Source organism: Pogona vitticeps, chromosome 9 (assembly GCF_051106095.1).
Source record: "Pogona vitticeps strain Pit_001003342236 chromosome 9, PviZW2.1, whole genome shotgun sequence".
Taxonomy (NCBI): domain Eukaryota; kingdom Metazoa; phylum Chordata; class Lepidosauria; order Squamata; family Agamidae; genus Pogona; species Pogona vitticeps.
The window spans coordinates 25,344,915-25,360,739 of NC_135791.1; the positions used below are offsets into that span (position 1 = coordinate 25,344,915).

General features: G+C 44.3%; 1 protein-coding gene across 2 annotated transcripts; it reads right to left on the reverse strand.

The window, feature by feature from the left end:
• Positions 1 to 1,459: 1,459 nt before the first annotated feature.
• LOC144584259 (uncharacterized) lies at positions 1,460 to 10,208 on the reverse strand. 2 transcript variants are annotated; one of them, XM_078380016.1, is made up of 9 exons: positions 9,266 to 9,687; positions 9,109 to 9,171; positions 8,347 to 8,397; positions 7,547 to 7,574; positions 6,738 to 6,768; positions 6,095 to 6,152; positions 5,300 to 5,333; positions 2,978 to 3,008; positions 1,460 to 1,604 (listed from the first exon to the last, which is right to left on the reverse strand). In XM_078380016.1, exons 2-9 carry the CDS (start codon positions 9,160 to 9,162, stop codon positions 1,574 to 1,576), a joined length of 318 nt encoding a protein of 105 aa, XP_078236142.1. In that variant the 5' UTR covers positions 9,163 to 9,171; positions 9,266 to 9,687; the 3' UTR covers positions 1,460 to 1,573. The 2 variants fall into 2 exon arrangements, with proteins under 2 accessions (XP_078236142.1, XP_078236141.1); XM_078380015.1 differs by having other exon boundaries at positions 9,109 to 10,208.
• Positions 10,209 to 15,825: the final 5,617 nt, after the last annotated feature.

Consider the following 15,825-nt stretch of genomic DNA (forward strand, 5'->3'; position numbering starts at 1 on the left):
ACCTATCCATTCTAAAGGAAATCAACCCTGAGTGCTCACTGGAAGGACAGATCCTGAAGTTGAGGCTTTAATACTTTGGCCATCTCATGAGAAGAGAAGACTCCTTGGAAAAGACCTTGATGTTGGGAAAGTGTGAAGGTAAGAGGAGAAGGGGACGACAGAGGATGAGATGGTTGGACAGTGTCACCGAAGCGACCAACATGAATTTGACCCAACTCTGGAAGGCAGCGGAAGACAGGAGGGCCTGGCGTGCTTTGGTCCATGGGGTCACAAAGAATCGGACACGACTTAACGACTAAACAACAACATGTTCTGCTGAAGTATGTCAACCGCTCCAAGGAGTGTTTCAATATGTTGGGAGGTCTAGAAGCTCAATCAATCAATCAATCAATCAATCAATCAATCAATCAATCAGTCAGTCAGTCAGTCAGTCAGTCAGTCAGTCATCTATCTATCTATCTATCTATCTATCTATCTATCTATCTATCTATCTATCTATCTATCTATCTATCTATCTATCTATCTATCTATCTATCTATCTATCTATCTATCTATCTATCTATCTATCTATCTATCTATCTATCTATCTGTTGCTTGCTGTAGGAATCACTAGCCCCTTGAGAAGGTTCCTGTCTGACTGAGGACAGACGATCCCTGGATGTTTCAGGTTGGGAGGGAAAATGGGAATTATGTATCTCTTGTGGAGACGGTTCTCCTGGGACCATGTGCTTCAGAAGAGATAGGATGGGTTTGGGGCCCATCTCTTGTAGCTAACCAGGATCAGGGTCAAAAGAGAGAGGACAACCCCCCTAACCCCTCCCCCCCATCTCCCCAGCACACCTGTTTGGATAAACAAAGCCCAGAAATAACAGGATGAGCCTCATTTGGTAGGGGATGTAATTAGCTGGTTGTTTTCAGGATCAAGGGTGCCCCCCTCTCTCTTTCTCTCTCTGCACCCTCTGGAAAAGTTCTCCCGAATCTTCAGATCAGGACTGAACATGGAGGAAGGGGAGCCAAACATGGATTCCATGTTGGGACGAGCTGTCTAGCACGGTCACAGAAGCCACACCGTCCCGAAGGAGAAGCCATGCGCCTCCAAAGGAGAGCACTAAAAAGGGGCACCTGTTTTCACATTAACAGGCGTTACTTGCCTCAGATCTGTGGCCCCAGAACTGTGGCCGTTTGAGGAGGCAGAGGCACGTTGGCTCTGGAAACTCTCTTTTGTGACTCTGATACCAGCCACGCGCAATGTGAAGCTGCGCGCACAACCTTTGGTGGCGATTGGCGACGTTTATAGAGTTTTATCCACCCTCTAAAGATCTTTCGATAAAGGGCGGGATCTGAATGTTTAATAAAGTAAATTGCTACGTATAGTCATGCTCCCACATCAAGACCTGGGTTTAAGACCTTGCCCGCCCACCGAAAATAAAAAAATAAAAATAAAAATCCACCAATGGACGGAAGGCAAGCATGGAGTTTATTCCAGAACTGGCGATTGGCGTTCTCTAGACACACAGAAGGTGCTATCCTGCAAAGCATCGCTATGGCTCTGATCAGAGTTGGTCGGCCCACCTCACAGGCCGAGTGGCTCTATGTTTTCATCTCTGAGAAAATAAAATGTTAAGGAAAGGAGGGAGGTGAGCATCAGAGACTGGAAAAGACCCTGTCACCCATCAAGTGGACTACCCTATGGTGCATTGAAGTGCGTTGTGGTGACGTCTCTGCCGTTATAGCTTGATTCTGCAGTTACACCTTAATTCTTGCGTATGGGAGGCAAGCCAATCGACAAATAGGAAAGGAGGCAGACAGGCAGAAGCATAATTGTGGGGATGAGAACTGTGTACCAAACCCAAAATAGGAACGGTAGCCATTGAAGGGGAAACTGAGGGAGAAGTAAAGGCATGTTTCTAAGAGCCAACTTAAGACCTGGCTCTTTAGGCAGGCTTTCCCTCCTGTCATCAAATGAATTTTTTTTCTTTTCCCCATCTTGAACTACATTACTATTGTTTTTTTTCACTTTATTATATTGTTTTTATTCCATTTTTTATTGTTAGCCGCCCAGAATAGACTTCGGTCTAGATGGGCAGAGTATAAATTTAATAAATGAATAAATAAATTGCTTCGAATGCCAACTGATTTCAGTTTTGGTTTGCACCAATGTGATGGGGAAAAAAATCTCACCATTGTCTAAATTTCAATCCAGACATGCTGTTGACATTGATCCCCTTCCCACCATTAAGATTAGGACTCACAAGAGAACCGCCAGCATGAGACAAGGACACCCCCTACACACAGTTTGCACAAAGCATTGCACAGGACGAATATCTTTCTGAAACTAGGCATACACAACGAAGCAAGTCCAAAAGGACAGGCTGCTTCATCAGAAAGACACAATCCATTCCATCCAGGGCTGTGACTTTTACTTACAGTACAAAAAAAACACAACCTCGAAAATTAGGAATTCTATTCCCCAAAACTTTGCCAATAATACTTTTTAAAAGTCTCATTGATCGCTCTAGGAGCGACCAGGGTGAGATTTACGCCTCCTAGTTGGCATTCTATTCCTATACCCTGCCTGCGGTCTGGGGAGGATGGGTGATGTAGGCATGGGGAAGGTTTGGTGGTATTTTTCTGGTCAATAACCTCTCCTTATCCGTCGTTTGCCATGCAAACCTTTTTGGGGAAAGGGTATCTGAGGCGAAAAAGGTGACACTAATTGTTTGAGACGTTTCTCGGAGAATAGGAAGATGGCTTCCCTTCTGTAGCCGTTGTAATCAACCCAAGAACATACAGAGAGGTTACAGAAAGGGACTTCAGACTCTGAAAATCTACCACCCATCACTAATGTCAAAATGAATGTTGTCCAGAAGGGTGTCTTTCGAGATCCATTTCAAGCGACAACCTTATCCAGGGAAAGGAAAAACGATGTGCCAAAGTGCGAGAGATATCTCAGACATAAGAACACTGGAAGATTTACCTTTTGTCGTTCCCTTGGCAAGTACAGGCACCTGAAATCAGACAGAGGGGAAAAGAAAGTTAAGTGCAAAACTTTGGAGGTTTTTGTGATTTTTTGACACTTTATTCCTTACACTTTTCAAACGACTCCTGTGGGTTTATTCTTCATTGGCCTGATTATCTGGGATTAACTGCTGTAAAGCATCTTTATTATTTACTGATTTATTTATTTTTCTTCCTAAAATGGGTTTTTTGAATAAAAAAAAAGTCTTCTGTTTGTAATGAAAGACAAAAGTTTGCTCAGAGGTGAACTATACATTGCACATCAACCACCGTTCTCCTCCCCCCCCCTTTTACTGGACATTGGACCACCCTCATGGCTTATACTGGTTTTGGAAACAGAAGTTTTAAACAATTATATTGTCTTGCACCCAAACCAGTAGGTTTTTGAGTCAATATATTCTTCTTTTTCTTGCACTAGTTCTTCCATTTACTTGAGCGATCAACTATAAAAATTGGTAGTTTCCTCTTCCCATTACGAGACCAGTGTATTCTAGCTTTTTAATTTTATTTGTTTTATGATCTTTATTCATTTGCTTTTAGACCTTCTTAGTTAGTTGCCCTCTAGAACCAGGAAATTCTTAAATAATAAGATATATTTATAATGTGTCATCAAGTCATTTCTGGCTTACGGTGACCCTACCCAGATAAAGAATATCTTTTCTAGGTAAAGAATACTCAAGATGGTTCATTATTCCCTTCTTCCGGGGGAGGGGGTCCTGAGACTGTGCAGCTTGCCCAAGGCTACCCAGGCTGGCTCTTCCCCTAGGAGGCCCATTGTGGGGAATCGAATTCCCAACCTTGGGCTCTGCAGCCAGAGACCTTTACCGCTAAGTTCTCCAGCCAGCTCAAAATGACTTATGAGGCTCAAATCAAATCAAATAATTTATTGCCATTGTAAGTATATACATAGTATACCTATACAATGAAATTCACACGGACAGCCAGAAACCAGACCCACATGCACACACATAAAAATTCCCCAAACATTCCCCACCCATTACAGATTCCCCACTAAGAATACAAACATCTACGCCACAGGCAACACTGTCTTAACTATTCACTACTGGTGGCTACCTTTTCCAGGGTTTTCCAGAGAGCACTCGGATGTGCTTTGACTTTTCCTTCCACTAGGGGGAGCCCTGGGTCAGTGCAAGTGACCCAAGGCCACCTAGGCTGGCTCTTTTTATCAGGAGGTCCAATGGGGGGGGGATCAAACTCCCAACCTCTTAGGGAGACCTAACTCATTGAGCTATCCAGCCAGCTTAGGACGTTTTTAGCAACCTGAAATAAATCCACCTTTCAGTTGCTTCTGTCTTTTTCTCACATTGCGGCCTCTGTTAGAAGACCATGATACCATGCCACACAGCAGGACTGAAAATATATAGCGCCATAAAATGCACACTCTTGAAACCAATTAACAGGTGATTGTGTCTGATGGTCTCAGCAGGAATTTTCCTCTCCACTGGCGACAGCAAATTAGCGTGCTTTTTTTAATGACTGGTTTTGAGGATCTAAACAGAACATGCCTTTCCTTCGCAGCTTTGATTTCTCTGCCTCATTTGTAAGTATTTTCTTCCCTGATCTCAGTGGTGTGGTGAAATCTAGAAACACGATCATTTTTCTTTTGTTTCTGTTGCTAGGCAACTATATTTCACTTCAGGGATATGTTATACATGTATTTATTTTCTCCTCCTCTCTTTTTCATTCTCTCTCTCCCCCTTTTTCTCTGTGCCCAACATCAGCTAACTCAGCCACACATAAAGAAAATCACAACCATATGCCGTTCTGATTTCTTCTCTGAACGATTTGGGTTGTATTTACGGAAGAGCTGTCAGACTGCATTTATGTCCAAAAATCAGGTCTTTTTGGAAAGGACGGGTTTAAGATGTTAGAGCTTGAGCAATTTTAAAAATGCAACAGAACTGGAAGGGTTTTTGAGCCACGGATAAATTCCCCCCCCCAAAGCTGTTGGCCTGGAACACCTCCTGTGTAAACGGATCGCAAGGAACCAAAGGGAAGATCAACTGCACCTAAAGTCTGGATCCTGACACACATTAACACAGGTTTGCGTTGAGCTCCTTGTGAGGAACTGTGTTTTCCATTTCCCTCTTAAATCTGCACCACCTAAAATCCTTGGGGTCATTTCCAAGCGTTTAAAACAACATCTCTAAGTGTTTATTATTCAGAAGAGCTTTTTTCAAATCGGGTCAGGGGGGAACCTGTCCTGACTGCCTTCTCAAGGATGAACCAGCCTTGGACCGAAGGATCTTGTATGACTTACACAGCTGCTCCTCCAGAACGTAAATATCGTCTTGCTGAAAGCAAGAGGGAAAAAAAGAGAGAGACATTAATTAGTTAATGGCAGAGATGTACTTTTGCTGAATTCGCTGGCAGAGTCAAGATGATGTGAAACAGCCCAGCGTTTGGAAAACCTTTCCCAAAATCAGATCACCTCTAAAGTTTGCCCATGCCTAGAAAACTCTCAAGTTTGAGACCTCTTAAAACCACTGACGCCTTTAGAATTTTGGCATCTTGGCTATCTGCTTTTGGTTCTGTATTCAATTATTATAGGCAAAGTTTGGAGAAATCCAGTCTGAGACTCCTCAAATGCCCCCCTGCCCCCGGCCAGTGTGGTCAAAAACACAGTCACGGATTTTTCTTCTCTTGGTTGGCACATATTTTACGCCACCCATCAAGCATCTTCCTTGCGTGGTGTATAAGCAACAACACGACACCAATCTCATTGCAAAGACATTCAAATTGACCGAAATGGCTGCAAAAAAACAGCATAAAGCCACTGGAATAAAAATAAATAAATACATCTTGAGATAATTAACTTGACCTGATGCTAAAAGGATGAAGAGAGGAACATCAGGCAAGGTCTTTTACAGTAGGTGGCACAAATCCTGAGAAGGTCTCCCCTTGACATCTCATACGGCAGGAGTATGGTGGGTGGCCCATTATAGCAGGACTTAGGGTTGACCAGCCCAGCCTCTAAGGTGGTCAGGATTCGACCCTTGCACCAGGCAAAGGCCAGCATAAACCTTAGCAAGCCTGAGGAGGAAAGGGCGCTTACCAGAGACTCCTGCAGTTCCTTGAGGTGGTGAACCTTCTGCTTGATCTTTTCATTGTCTCTGGAATTCAAGGCAGAAAAGTGACATGAAATGCCAGGAGGACGCAGAATTTCCCACACATTTTAAATCACAAAGATTGGTGGAGTAGGCATTCAGCCCCCTCTCTCCAATTTTATTTTAGGAAACAGAACTCAGTTCCAAATCACACCATTTCTGGATACATATATTTACAAAATACCATTTTTAGAAAATATTTTTAACCAATTAAACGATGTACCTCAAAGTTTAGGAAATAAACGTTTGAGGGAAGGGAGAGAGCTGAATGGCAGAGTCCATTAAGATTGCAGCTTTAATGTCTGACACCTCCCAGTAAAAGCTGAGTGTGAGAATCCACCCTCAAGCCAGTCAGAGATGACAATACTGTATTAAACTAGATGCATCATTTGTACAACTCAGTAAAAAAAAAAAAAGCTTCTTCTATTCCAATGCATTTTTCAGTGCTAAGGTGTGGTTTCTGCTTTTAAATGTTTTTTTAACTGGTTTGGAAACATTTAACCAGAACCCAGGCTGTATAAAATCAGCATTTTAATTCGCAAGTAACCCGACAGATCAATAAACAATCCGCAATAAATACACAATACATACCTAAGTAAGAGTTTTTCTCTCGACTTGATGACTGTGGAAGAGAAGGACAAGTCGGTGAGGAAAATACCATACAAAGAAAAGGTAAATATTTTCTAAGTGTTTACCCTCTACTGGTATCAAGTATGGTCAAATCAACTGGAAGTAGTTTGTGATATTTGTTAATGGCGAGGCTGCACAAATTCAGGGAGCTACAGTTCCTCAAGGTAGGCTTAGGGGTGGAAATAAAGCAATTCCCAACCCTCTCGGCCCCCACAGTCAATTTAGAAAAATGCTTCTTAAAAGTCCCTGGATCTTCTAGGCAGAAGGAGGCATTTTGCCATGCTCACCCCAGGCATTTAGGCCCTGGTTTACATTTTCATTTTGCTGACCCACACCTGGTGTCTAGTCATATCAAGGTGAAAGAGGCAGGTGTAAGCCGCCCTGAAATCTCTGGGGGTCACAGAGGATGGGTTTTAAAAGGTAGCCAAATAGCAATCCCACACAGGCAAGGGTGTCTATGGTGGCACATGGAAATGATGGCTGAAGGAAGGGAAGATGTTCCTCCTGCTCAGACCCTAGCTGGCTGGTCCTGCTGAGAAGGGCTGAAGAGTTCGCCCAAGAAGAGAGGAACCGAGGCATCTTCCTCATTTTGTCCCAACACCCCTGGCTGGGTTTTAGCTTCCTTTCAAAACTCCGTTCTGCACCTAATGACCATTCCAAACTCTTGGGTCTCAGCCAGGCCAGGCTACCTATGCTTTGCTTTTTTTTTGCTTCAGATAAGGGCAGTGTCCCAAATCTTGACACCGAAGAAACTCAAACCGGCCTCTCACCTTCGTTTTCTTCCTTCAGCTTTGAATTCTGTAAAGATCGGGAGAAGACGGGGCTGATTAGAGATCGGGGAGGTGAGGGGGGCTCACCTCTGCTGTCTTCTTGGATGGAGATCTTTGGGCGAAGGGGAGAGGAGAGGTACCGTTGAGAAATTATAGACCTCCCAAAGTCTTCTGCAACTGGCTGGATAGCTCCACGGCTTAGACCTCCGGCTGCAGAGCCAGAGATTATGAGTTCGATTCCCCCACTGGGCCTCCTGGGAGAAGAGCCAGCCTGGGTGGCCTTGGGCCAGCTGCAGAGTCCTCCTAGGGCACCCCGGGAAGAAGGGAAGGGGGAAACCACTTCTGAGTGCTCTCTACCTGCAAAACCCTGGAAGGGGTCGCCATGCGCTGGAATTGACTCAACAGCACACAGTTATTATTATACAAAGCCTTCTGAGCTGCAAACAGTCCTTGAGCTGAGCTAACATCTGCCATGGGGACCCAAATTCCTTGCTGTTCTTATTTTTATTAGTTACATTTATATTACTCAATTTTTTTCCCAGGAGATCAGCTCAGCTTACATGACTGTCCCCCTCCCTCCTTTATCCTCACATTCATGCAGTTACCTAGGCTGAGTGTGAGTGAGACTATCCCAAGGTCGCTCAGTGAGTTGCATGACCAAGGTTGACCCCCCCCATCTCTTGAGTCTGAATCCACCACTAACTACTGCACCACGCTGATTTCTCATTGCGCAGGGTGGAAAGGTTGCCATCCTTCATGATAAAACCCAGAAATGGACAAAGGTTCTCTGCAGGACTCACCATTAGCTTCAGGTTTGCATTAGCCGTCTGAAGTGACCTGATCTTCCCCATCTGTAGGAAACAAAGGTTCCACAAGTTTGCTGATATTTCACATTAGCCACTTCCCTGGTGCTAGATACAACTGAAACCAGCCTGGTTCCCAGCATCCTCCTTAAAATTCTCTCCTAAAAAAATACAGTATGGGTATCGAAAAAGTTTCCTAGTCTTCCTCGAAGACTCACGTGTTTGCTGAATATTATCTGTGCCTTATTATCTTTTGATTGTCGTTCAGATTTACTGTACTGCTGTATTTCACGTCTGTTCTGCAGTGCCTCTGAAATCGTGTAAACAGACAACCTGCCCTTGTATTTATTTTATAATGGCCATTTCTAGGTGATGAATCGATGAGACAACACAAGGCTTAGCTCACAAGATTTCCTGCTGTTCGCCAGAATCCAAAAGATTTCCCCAAGTCTTGCCTTTGAAAGGATGGGATGAAATTTGAACTCCAAAACAGAAATTATAATAATTTATAAATAAATTATGAATTAATAATATAAATATTAATATAAATCAAACAAACAAACAAACAAATAAATATCAGGGCTGGCCCAATCATGAGGCAGATAAATCAGGCAGTTTTTGAGTGTCACGAAGAAACAGCAAAGTGTGAGTTCTTCCATCTGCGATTTAACTAGTGGATTGGTTTTGGTGGGTGTTTTTTTCTTTTCTTTGCAACTTGGGTTTGGCCAGGCAGAACTTTTGATTCTTAAGGACACTCACCAAAGTTTGGTTCCGGTGTTCCAGTGAGAGAAACCTCGTATCTTGTTCTGCCATGGTGGGCAGCTGCACATAGAAAGGGTGGTCAGCTAGAAGCAAATTATTCTTTCCACACCCCTCCCATCCCATCTGTTTGTCCAATTCACAACAGCAACCATACCTGCTTAGCTGCTCCTGATGCTTGCCTCCAGTCCACTCACCTGCAGCCTCAGCACTGATGCCCCCTCGTCTTTTCTTATGAGGTTGCTCATGATGTCATAGATGGACTTGGTCTCAAAAACAAAAGAACAGAAAACCTTGTGGAGGAGTGATTGTTTTGGGTACCTGAAGGAGTCTGGATAGGAAAAAGTATCTGTACTCCACTTTATATATTCTGGCAGAAGGTGGAACAAACTGGACTTTATAGACAACCCATTGTTAGAACAGGTAAATCCTCGACTGCTGACAGAGTTAGATTGTCACACCCAGCTTTTCTCCTCTCCTGTAATTAGCTTGCTTGGTTTGGTGACTGGCCTTGGAGACGGATCTTCATTTAGAAGTCTGATTTTTTTCCCCAGGCACAAATGTCTGCCTGAATCATATCTACAGAACACAAATATGCCTTCAGCTCTAAAGATGAGTCATTGGTAAGGGGTCGTTCGGCTCTGGAGTATCACCGTTCATGTTGTCTTTGTTTAGCTTTTGTGTGTTAAGCCAGCAGAGAGAAAATTAAAAAAAATAAAAAGACCCACAGCCCAGCGCGTGCCTCCAAAATACAGATATAGATAACATATTTTAATGCCGCAGTGCAACCCACTGTGCCAAAGCAAAAAGCAAGGATTAGAAACAGAGGATCAGCTAATATTTACACCGACCCACCCAGTGCAGAGTGTGTTGGAAGAAAGCCTTAGACAGTGTCAGAATTCATTAACCCCAGTTTGTAACATAAGGCTGAACTGGACTTAAAAATAATAATAATAATAATTCAAGAATAAACATTTATTTCCAGAGAGTTTGCTCGGTGGGCCTGTGATAGCAGAAATAGGAGCCTTTGGGAAGCTTAAAGATAATTTTATTACATGGTAAGTTTTCATGGATACAAAACCCAGAAATAAGGGTGCTCTTCCGTGACATCATTAAAAAGACATTTAATAGCCACAGTATAGTTTTAATGTTTCAGAATGACGATTTGGCCATGTCTCCCTCCCCTCCACCAGCCGGTCTGGCCCCCCAAGAAGGAGGAAGTGGGGAGTGAATTAGAAAAGGCCAGTGTAGGCTGAGGGGGGCATGTTTGTTTAGCCCTAAAAAGATGCCCCAGCATCACCATGGCAACCGTGGCTGGGCCTGCTACCCGTTGCCAAGGGAACAAAAAGAGGGGGGCTCCATAGGATTTCAGGAATGCACCAAGGAGAAGGGAGGAGGATGCTGAATGGAGAAGGGGTGAAGGACGAGGACAGATTAAAAATGGGGAGATGTGGGTGGGTGGGGATGGTCCCTGACTCCTAAAATCCCGAAAAGGGTCCATGAAAAATGGAGGAGGAAAAAGAGGACGGCTTTCGGCCACTGGGTTATTTGCTTAGAAGCACCGCTAGAGAGCACCCAATTCCTTAATCGAGAAGGGAATAAAACAAGGTTTCCACGCCTGCTGTTGCTTCTTATCCTGAAACAAACAAACAGATTGGTCTTTAAATAACTCGTGGGTCGTTGACACCTTCCTTTTTTAAAATGCCTCCATACAAGCAGGAAATTAAACTAGGAGGCTGTTGCTCTGCTCATAGTTCTTCTTTTAAACCCATGTTTAGTTTTTAAAGGAAAAACAAGAATCCTGTTGGGAAATGCTGTGTTGATAAGGGAAATTAGGCAAGTGGCTTTCATAGTGTTTTAGGAATGTGCCATGTGCCTGGACACACAAAAGACCATGCAAACTGGCTGTGCCTTGTGCGCATAACAATGAGCCAGAAGGAGCGCACCGGTCAGTTAATGCAGTTTCGGTTTGCTGCTGTTTGGAGACAACCGGATTCCAGACAAAACTGGCTCCGTCCGCTACGCTTATATTTCTATCTAGAGTGTGATCTTAGAATTTAAAATGAATTGTGTAAATAAGCTCTCTAATTGGGAATCTCATATATGCCACTCTGTGCTGCATGATCTAAGAAAGGGAAAATATATTGGAATAAGTCAAATAATTTCTCTGACTTTTTTTTTCTTTTTCCAAAGTGTGATATGTACAAACAAGAGATTGCCTGTTTTAGAGCCATCGTTTTTAATCCAACTGGAAGTTCTGAGTATGAAAATGAGAAGTATAACAGCAGAGCGGAAAATGCTGTTGTGTGGGATGAAACTTCAGAAGGAGCAGCATAGATGCCTGTCATCCCAAATTACTTAGAAACAAGTTATTTCTCTATATTTGCAAGGCCATGTGTTTCAAACTACGTATCTCCTTTTCGGAAATAGTCTTGTGGGAAAAGTAAAGGCATGATGCAATGCAAACATTTTTTTAAAAGTGGGGATTTTTTTTTTGTTTCAGGAAAGAGAAACAAGTCTTTAATTCTAGGAAGGAGAGAATGGCTATGGCATAGACACTGTACAGTGCTCAGAAGATGCGCCTTTACCACGGCCCTCCTGTCATGGGATGAATCCCAGGGCTGAAAGGTCCCTTTCGTTAATGTTCCGATATTGTTTCATCGTGAATTCAGCTTTGAAACGCATCGGCGCAGCTGTGCCGCCCACCCGGGCCTTCCTCTCTCGCCCGCCCCCCCCCCGTCCAAACCTATCCCTAGCCATTCCTGCATCCCGTTGCCATAGCAACTGCAGTCCAGCCGAAAAAAAACCCTCCTGTCTCCTTGAAATAAACTCAGGCGGCTGGGTGTGTAACCGAAGGTGAGGAAAGGAGGATGAATTGGGGAGTGGTAAATCTGAAGGGGAGGGAAATGGGAAGGGGAGGGGGTCCATGGGTCCCTTTGTCCCTCCGTGAGGCAGATCGCTCTTTCTGGTGTGCAGGGGCTGGCCCTTCCCTAAGGGAAAGTGAGAATTTGGCTTTAGCTGGCAAGATGTGGCTACTGTTAAGGGCAGAAGACTAAGAAATCGGTAGAGCTGATTCTTGGGCGGGGGGCAATCTGTTGAGTGGTTCTCCTGCTGTAGGTCAGGTCAAGAGTCTGTTATTGGCTCAAGGCCAATGTGAGCTTCTGGGCCAGGCGGGGATTTGAAGTGGGGAGGGGGGCTGGTGTGTCTTCGGATTCCCAGGCTGGCACCCTAACCCCTTGGCCATGACCACAAGACATCTATCTGGTTAGAGAGAAAGAGAGAGTTGGCTCCGGGTAGCCAGTGTCGGGCGTTAGATGGAGGGAAGGCCACAGCTTGGTCTACAAGAGAAGTAAACGATTTGATCAAAGCAGTTCTGGGTAGAAACGAAGGCACCTGAGATGGAAAGCCCAAGAGGACTATGTTGTCCGAGATCTGAACATTGATTAGACGAGTTTTTCTCTCTCTTATGGGTTACAGCCACATCCAGTTGGGGGTGTAAAGAAACTTTTCCAAGCCAACGTTCCAAGTTCAGTTCATGGAAAGAAATAAGCCAAGCAAAAACCGGCGCATGGTTATGCTCCAGTTTCCCCAGTTCCAGACGTGGCGAGCTTTCCCCGGCCTCCTCCTGTCGTCTTCTTCCACGTACCTTCCTCTCCGAGGACAACTTTGTGAATAATTTAGGCTCCGGCTGGTTCTGACAGTCCAGCGTCTTCTCCCTGGACGAGGCCTGTCATCTCCCATCCTGTCTTCGAACCTCTTCGCTCGGGAAGATGCCAGAGACCTGAAGCGACCTTTCCCTCTTCGGAAAGAGGAGGGGGCCCTGTGCACTTTGCCGGAGACAGGCTGTACTTACTGGAAGTCCACAGCCCCAAAATGCATTTGCAGCCGCCATGAAACCTCTCCTACAATAACTGTTACTCTACTAACAACTGCCTCCTTAGGCCGATGGAAAGTAAATTTTAATGGAAATGGTTGCGAAAACAGCAGAAGACAAGAAAGCTTGTTTTTCAAAGAGACTTTCTCCCTTCTCTGAAGGAAGACTTCTTCGGTTCCAGCCATGAGATGTATCTGCAACCTCTAAAATCAAACAATCAAGCAGGCAAACCCACCCCAAAAGGCTTCTTGCATTAACAGAAATATTAGTTTCCCCTTTTCGCAAACTTACCTGAAAGAGTAATTCACCAGCTTTGTTGATCCATGGTTATTCAATCAGGTCTTGGTATATATCAACCCCTACCCCCCACAAAAATTAAAGTATTCTGGCACATTTATGACTCACAGTTTAATTGTGTTGTCAGCTTTGGTGGGCGATAATCCAGTTCTTTCTCCAGACACCCTTGAAGAAGTGGGTGATCCATGAACATTCATTCAACAATAAACTTGTCTAAAGGTATCATAGGATGTTGTGTTGTATTTTTTTTTAAAAAAAACATTTGTCTTTATTCCATTCTGAAACACAGTTACCTCTTGGGAATTTGATCCGGGTTTAACAACGTTTCTTGCTATTTTAATCTGCTTGGTTTGTATGCGGTAAAACCCAGATTATCAACAAATGCACACCTCTTCGTTTCTGATTTAGAAAGGGCTTTGGATCTTTGGCATGTTTGATCTGAACTTCTCAAAGGCCTACTAAGATGAGTTGAAAAGGGAACGGGGGTCACAAGATAGACTTATACGCCCACTTCACCACGCTAGTTCAGATCTTCTGGCCTTTATAGCATTTCTCTAAGAACAGATTTGTCTGCTCTTAAGTGGCCAAGCATCCTACTTTTCAGAGGGTGGTCCTCTGTTTGAAAACAGCTTCCATTCACAAGCCTCTTCTGTTTGCAAGATTCTCCTTATGGGGATGAGTTTGGTTCCAAGGTAAATAACCATAAGAAGGGGGACAAGCAGGGACCTTGGTGGCCCATTACCGCCTGTGCAGCAGCAGAGTGAGGAGCTGGCCAGCAAACACTTACCTGATCACAGTCTTTCCCAATGTAGCAAGGTGTACAACTGCTGGGTAGCTCCCTGGTTTAGGTCTCTGGCTCTAGACATTGGGATGTTCAAATCCCCCACTGGGCCTCCTTGACAGGGGCTGGATGCAATGATCCCGGGGACCCTCTGCCGTTCTAAGATTATATGGTTTTTTATACAAAGATTAGTGTGATTAGCTTCTAAATTTACATTTATAAATGATTTTCCTGTTTTTCCTCTTATGCACAACAGGTGCAAAATTTACTGCAAATCTTCGGCCTGTTCCATTGAAATGCATTTTAATCTTTCTCCAGAGAGGCATTAAGTGGCTAACGCAACACTTCCTCAAGGGACTGAGTCCCGAGGCTGTTAAGAGTCATCATCCCCCAAGTAGCCAAGCTGGGCTGAACACCCCCTGCTAGAAGACGCGTGTTGGTTCTTATGCCATTGCTAAAAAGAACTGTTTTTACCACCATCCCCACCTGATTCAAGGAAGCCCTGGGAGACCTAGCCCCTTCTTTTCCAGTCGGCCTTCACAAAAGACCAGAGAGGACCTTCTCTGTTGTTTCTCAACTGGTGGTACACACTTACCACTGGAGGGGCACAGAAGTCATCCGGGTGACGTGTATGATTTTCCAAACAATTCCTAAAGAGTCGCATCCTCCTGCAAATGTGAGACGCCTTCTCCTCTTGACCTAACAGCCTTTAAATTATACAGTCGGTGATCTTTCAACATGCTGGTTATAGCTTTGGCCTCTCAGCTTCCCTCTGCCCATAAATTAGAGAGAGGTATCACAGGATACCTGTAAACAGGTCGGTCCCCTCCTTGGGAACTCAGGCAAAACCAAAATAAAAATTAAAGAATACCTGAATGTCTGTCCTATAGAGGAGGGGCAGGATCAGTCCTCGATCATCCCAGAGTGCAGGACACGCAACCATGGGCTCAAGTGACAAGAAGCCAGATTTCGGTGGAATATCTAGAAAAAACTTCCTAACCGTTAGAGCAGTACGACAGTGGAACCTATGACCACGAGAGGTGGTGAGTGCCCCAGCACTGGAGGAGAAAATTGGACAACTCTCTGTCAAATTTGCTTTGACTTGGATTCCTGCCATGAGCAGGGGGTTGGACTTGACAGCTTTAGGAGGCCCCTTCCAGCTCCATGATTCTATGATTCTAAGACAAAAACACAGTGATGCCTTAAAGACTAACGGCTAAGTTTAATGTGAACTTTCGTGGACAAGTCTACTTCTTGAGATGCTTTTCTGCTTCATCCTGATGCGGCTCTGGAGTTTTGCTTGGTGCCAATGCAGGGTACCAAGGTCTGCGTCCCACGACCTTTTTTTTTTTTTTTTTTTTTTTTTACTGTTGTGATGCTTTGAGTAACACCCCAGTCCAGAGATCCATAAGCACCTGGATGTTGCCACACCCTTATCTGTAGAACAGATAGAGGTGTTGGGTCAAGGAAGGAGTGTAAAGGAAAGGAAACCAGCGAGAGGACTAGTTTGAGCAATCTGAGAGGGCCATTGCTCTATTCTAAAATAAATGAAGAAAACAATACACTGATTGTTGTGGGCTTTTCAGGCTCTTTGGCCGTGCTCTGAAGGTTGTTCTTCCTGACGTTTCACCAGTCTCTGTGGCCGGCATCTTCAGAGCATGGATAGAGTTCCTACTCCAGTCCTCTGAAGATGCCGGCCACAGAGACTGGCGAAACGTTAGGAAGAACAACCTTCAGAACATGGCCAAAGAGCCTGAAAAGCCCA

Bases quoted from the DNA above. Each gene is read 5' to 3' on its own strand.
- LOC144584259 (XM_078380015.1), bottom strand. From the start codon at position 9,234: ATGGGATGGGAGGGGTGTGGAAAGAATAATTTGCTTCTAGCTGACCAC. The intron at 8,398-9,108 runs GTGAGTGTCCTT...TGTTTCCTACAG, and splicing joins AACACCGGAACCAAACTTTG to ATGGGGAAGATCAGGTCACT. The intron at 1,605-2,977 runs GTAAATCTTCCA...TTATTTTCTCAG, and splicing joins TGCCAAGGGAACGACAAAAG to AGATGAAAACATAGAGCCAC.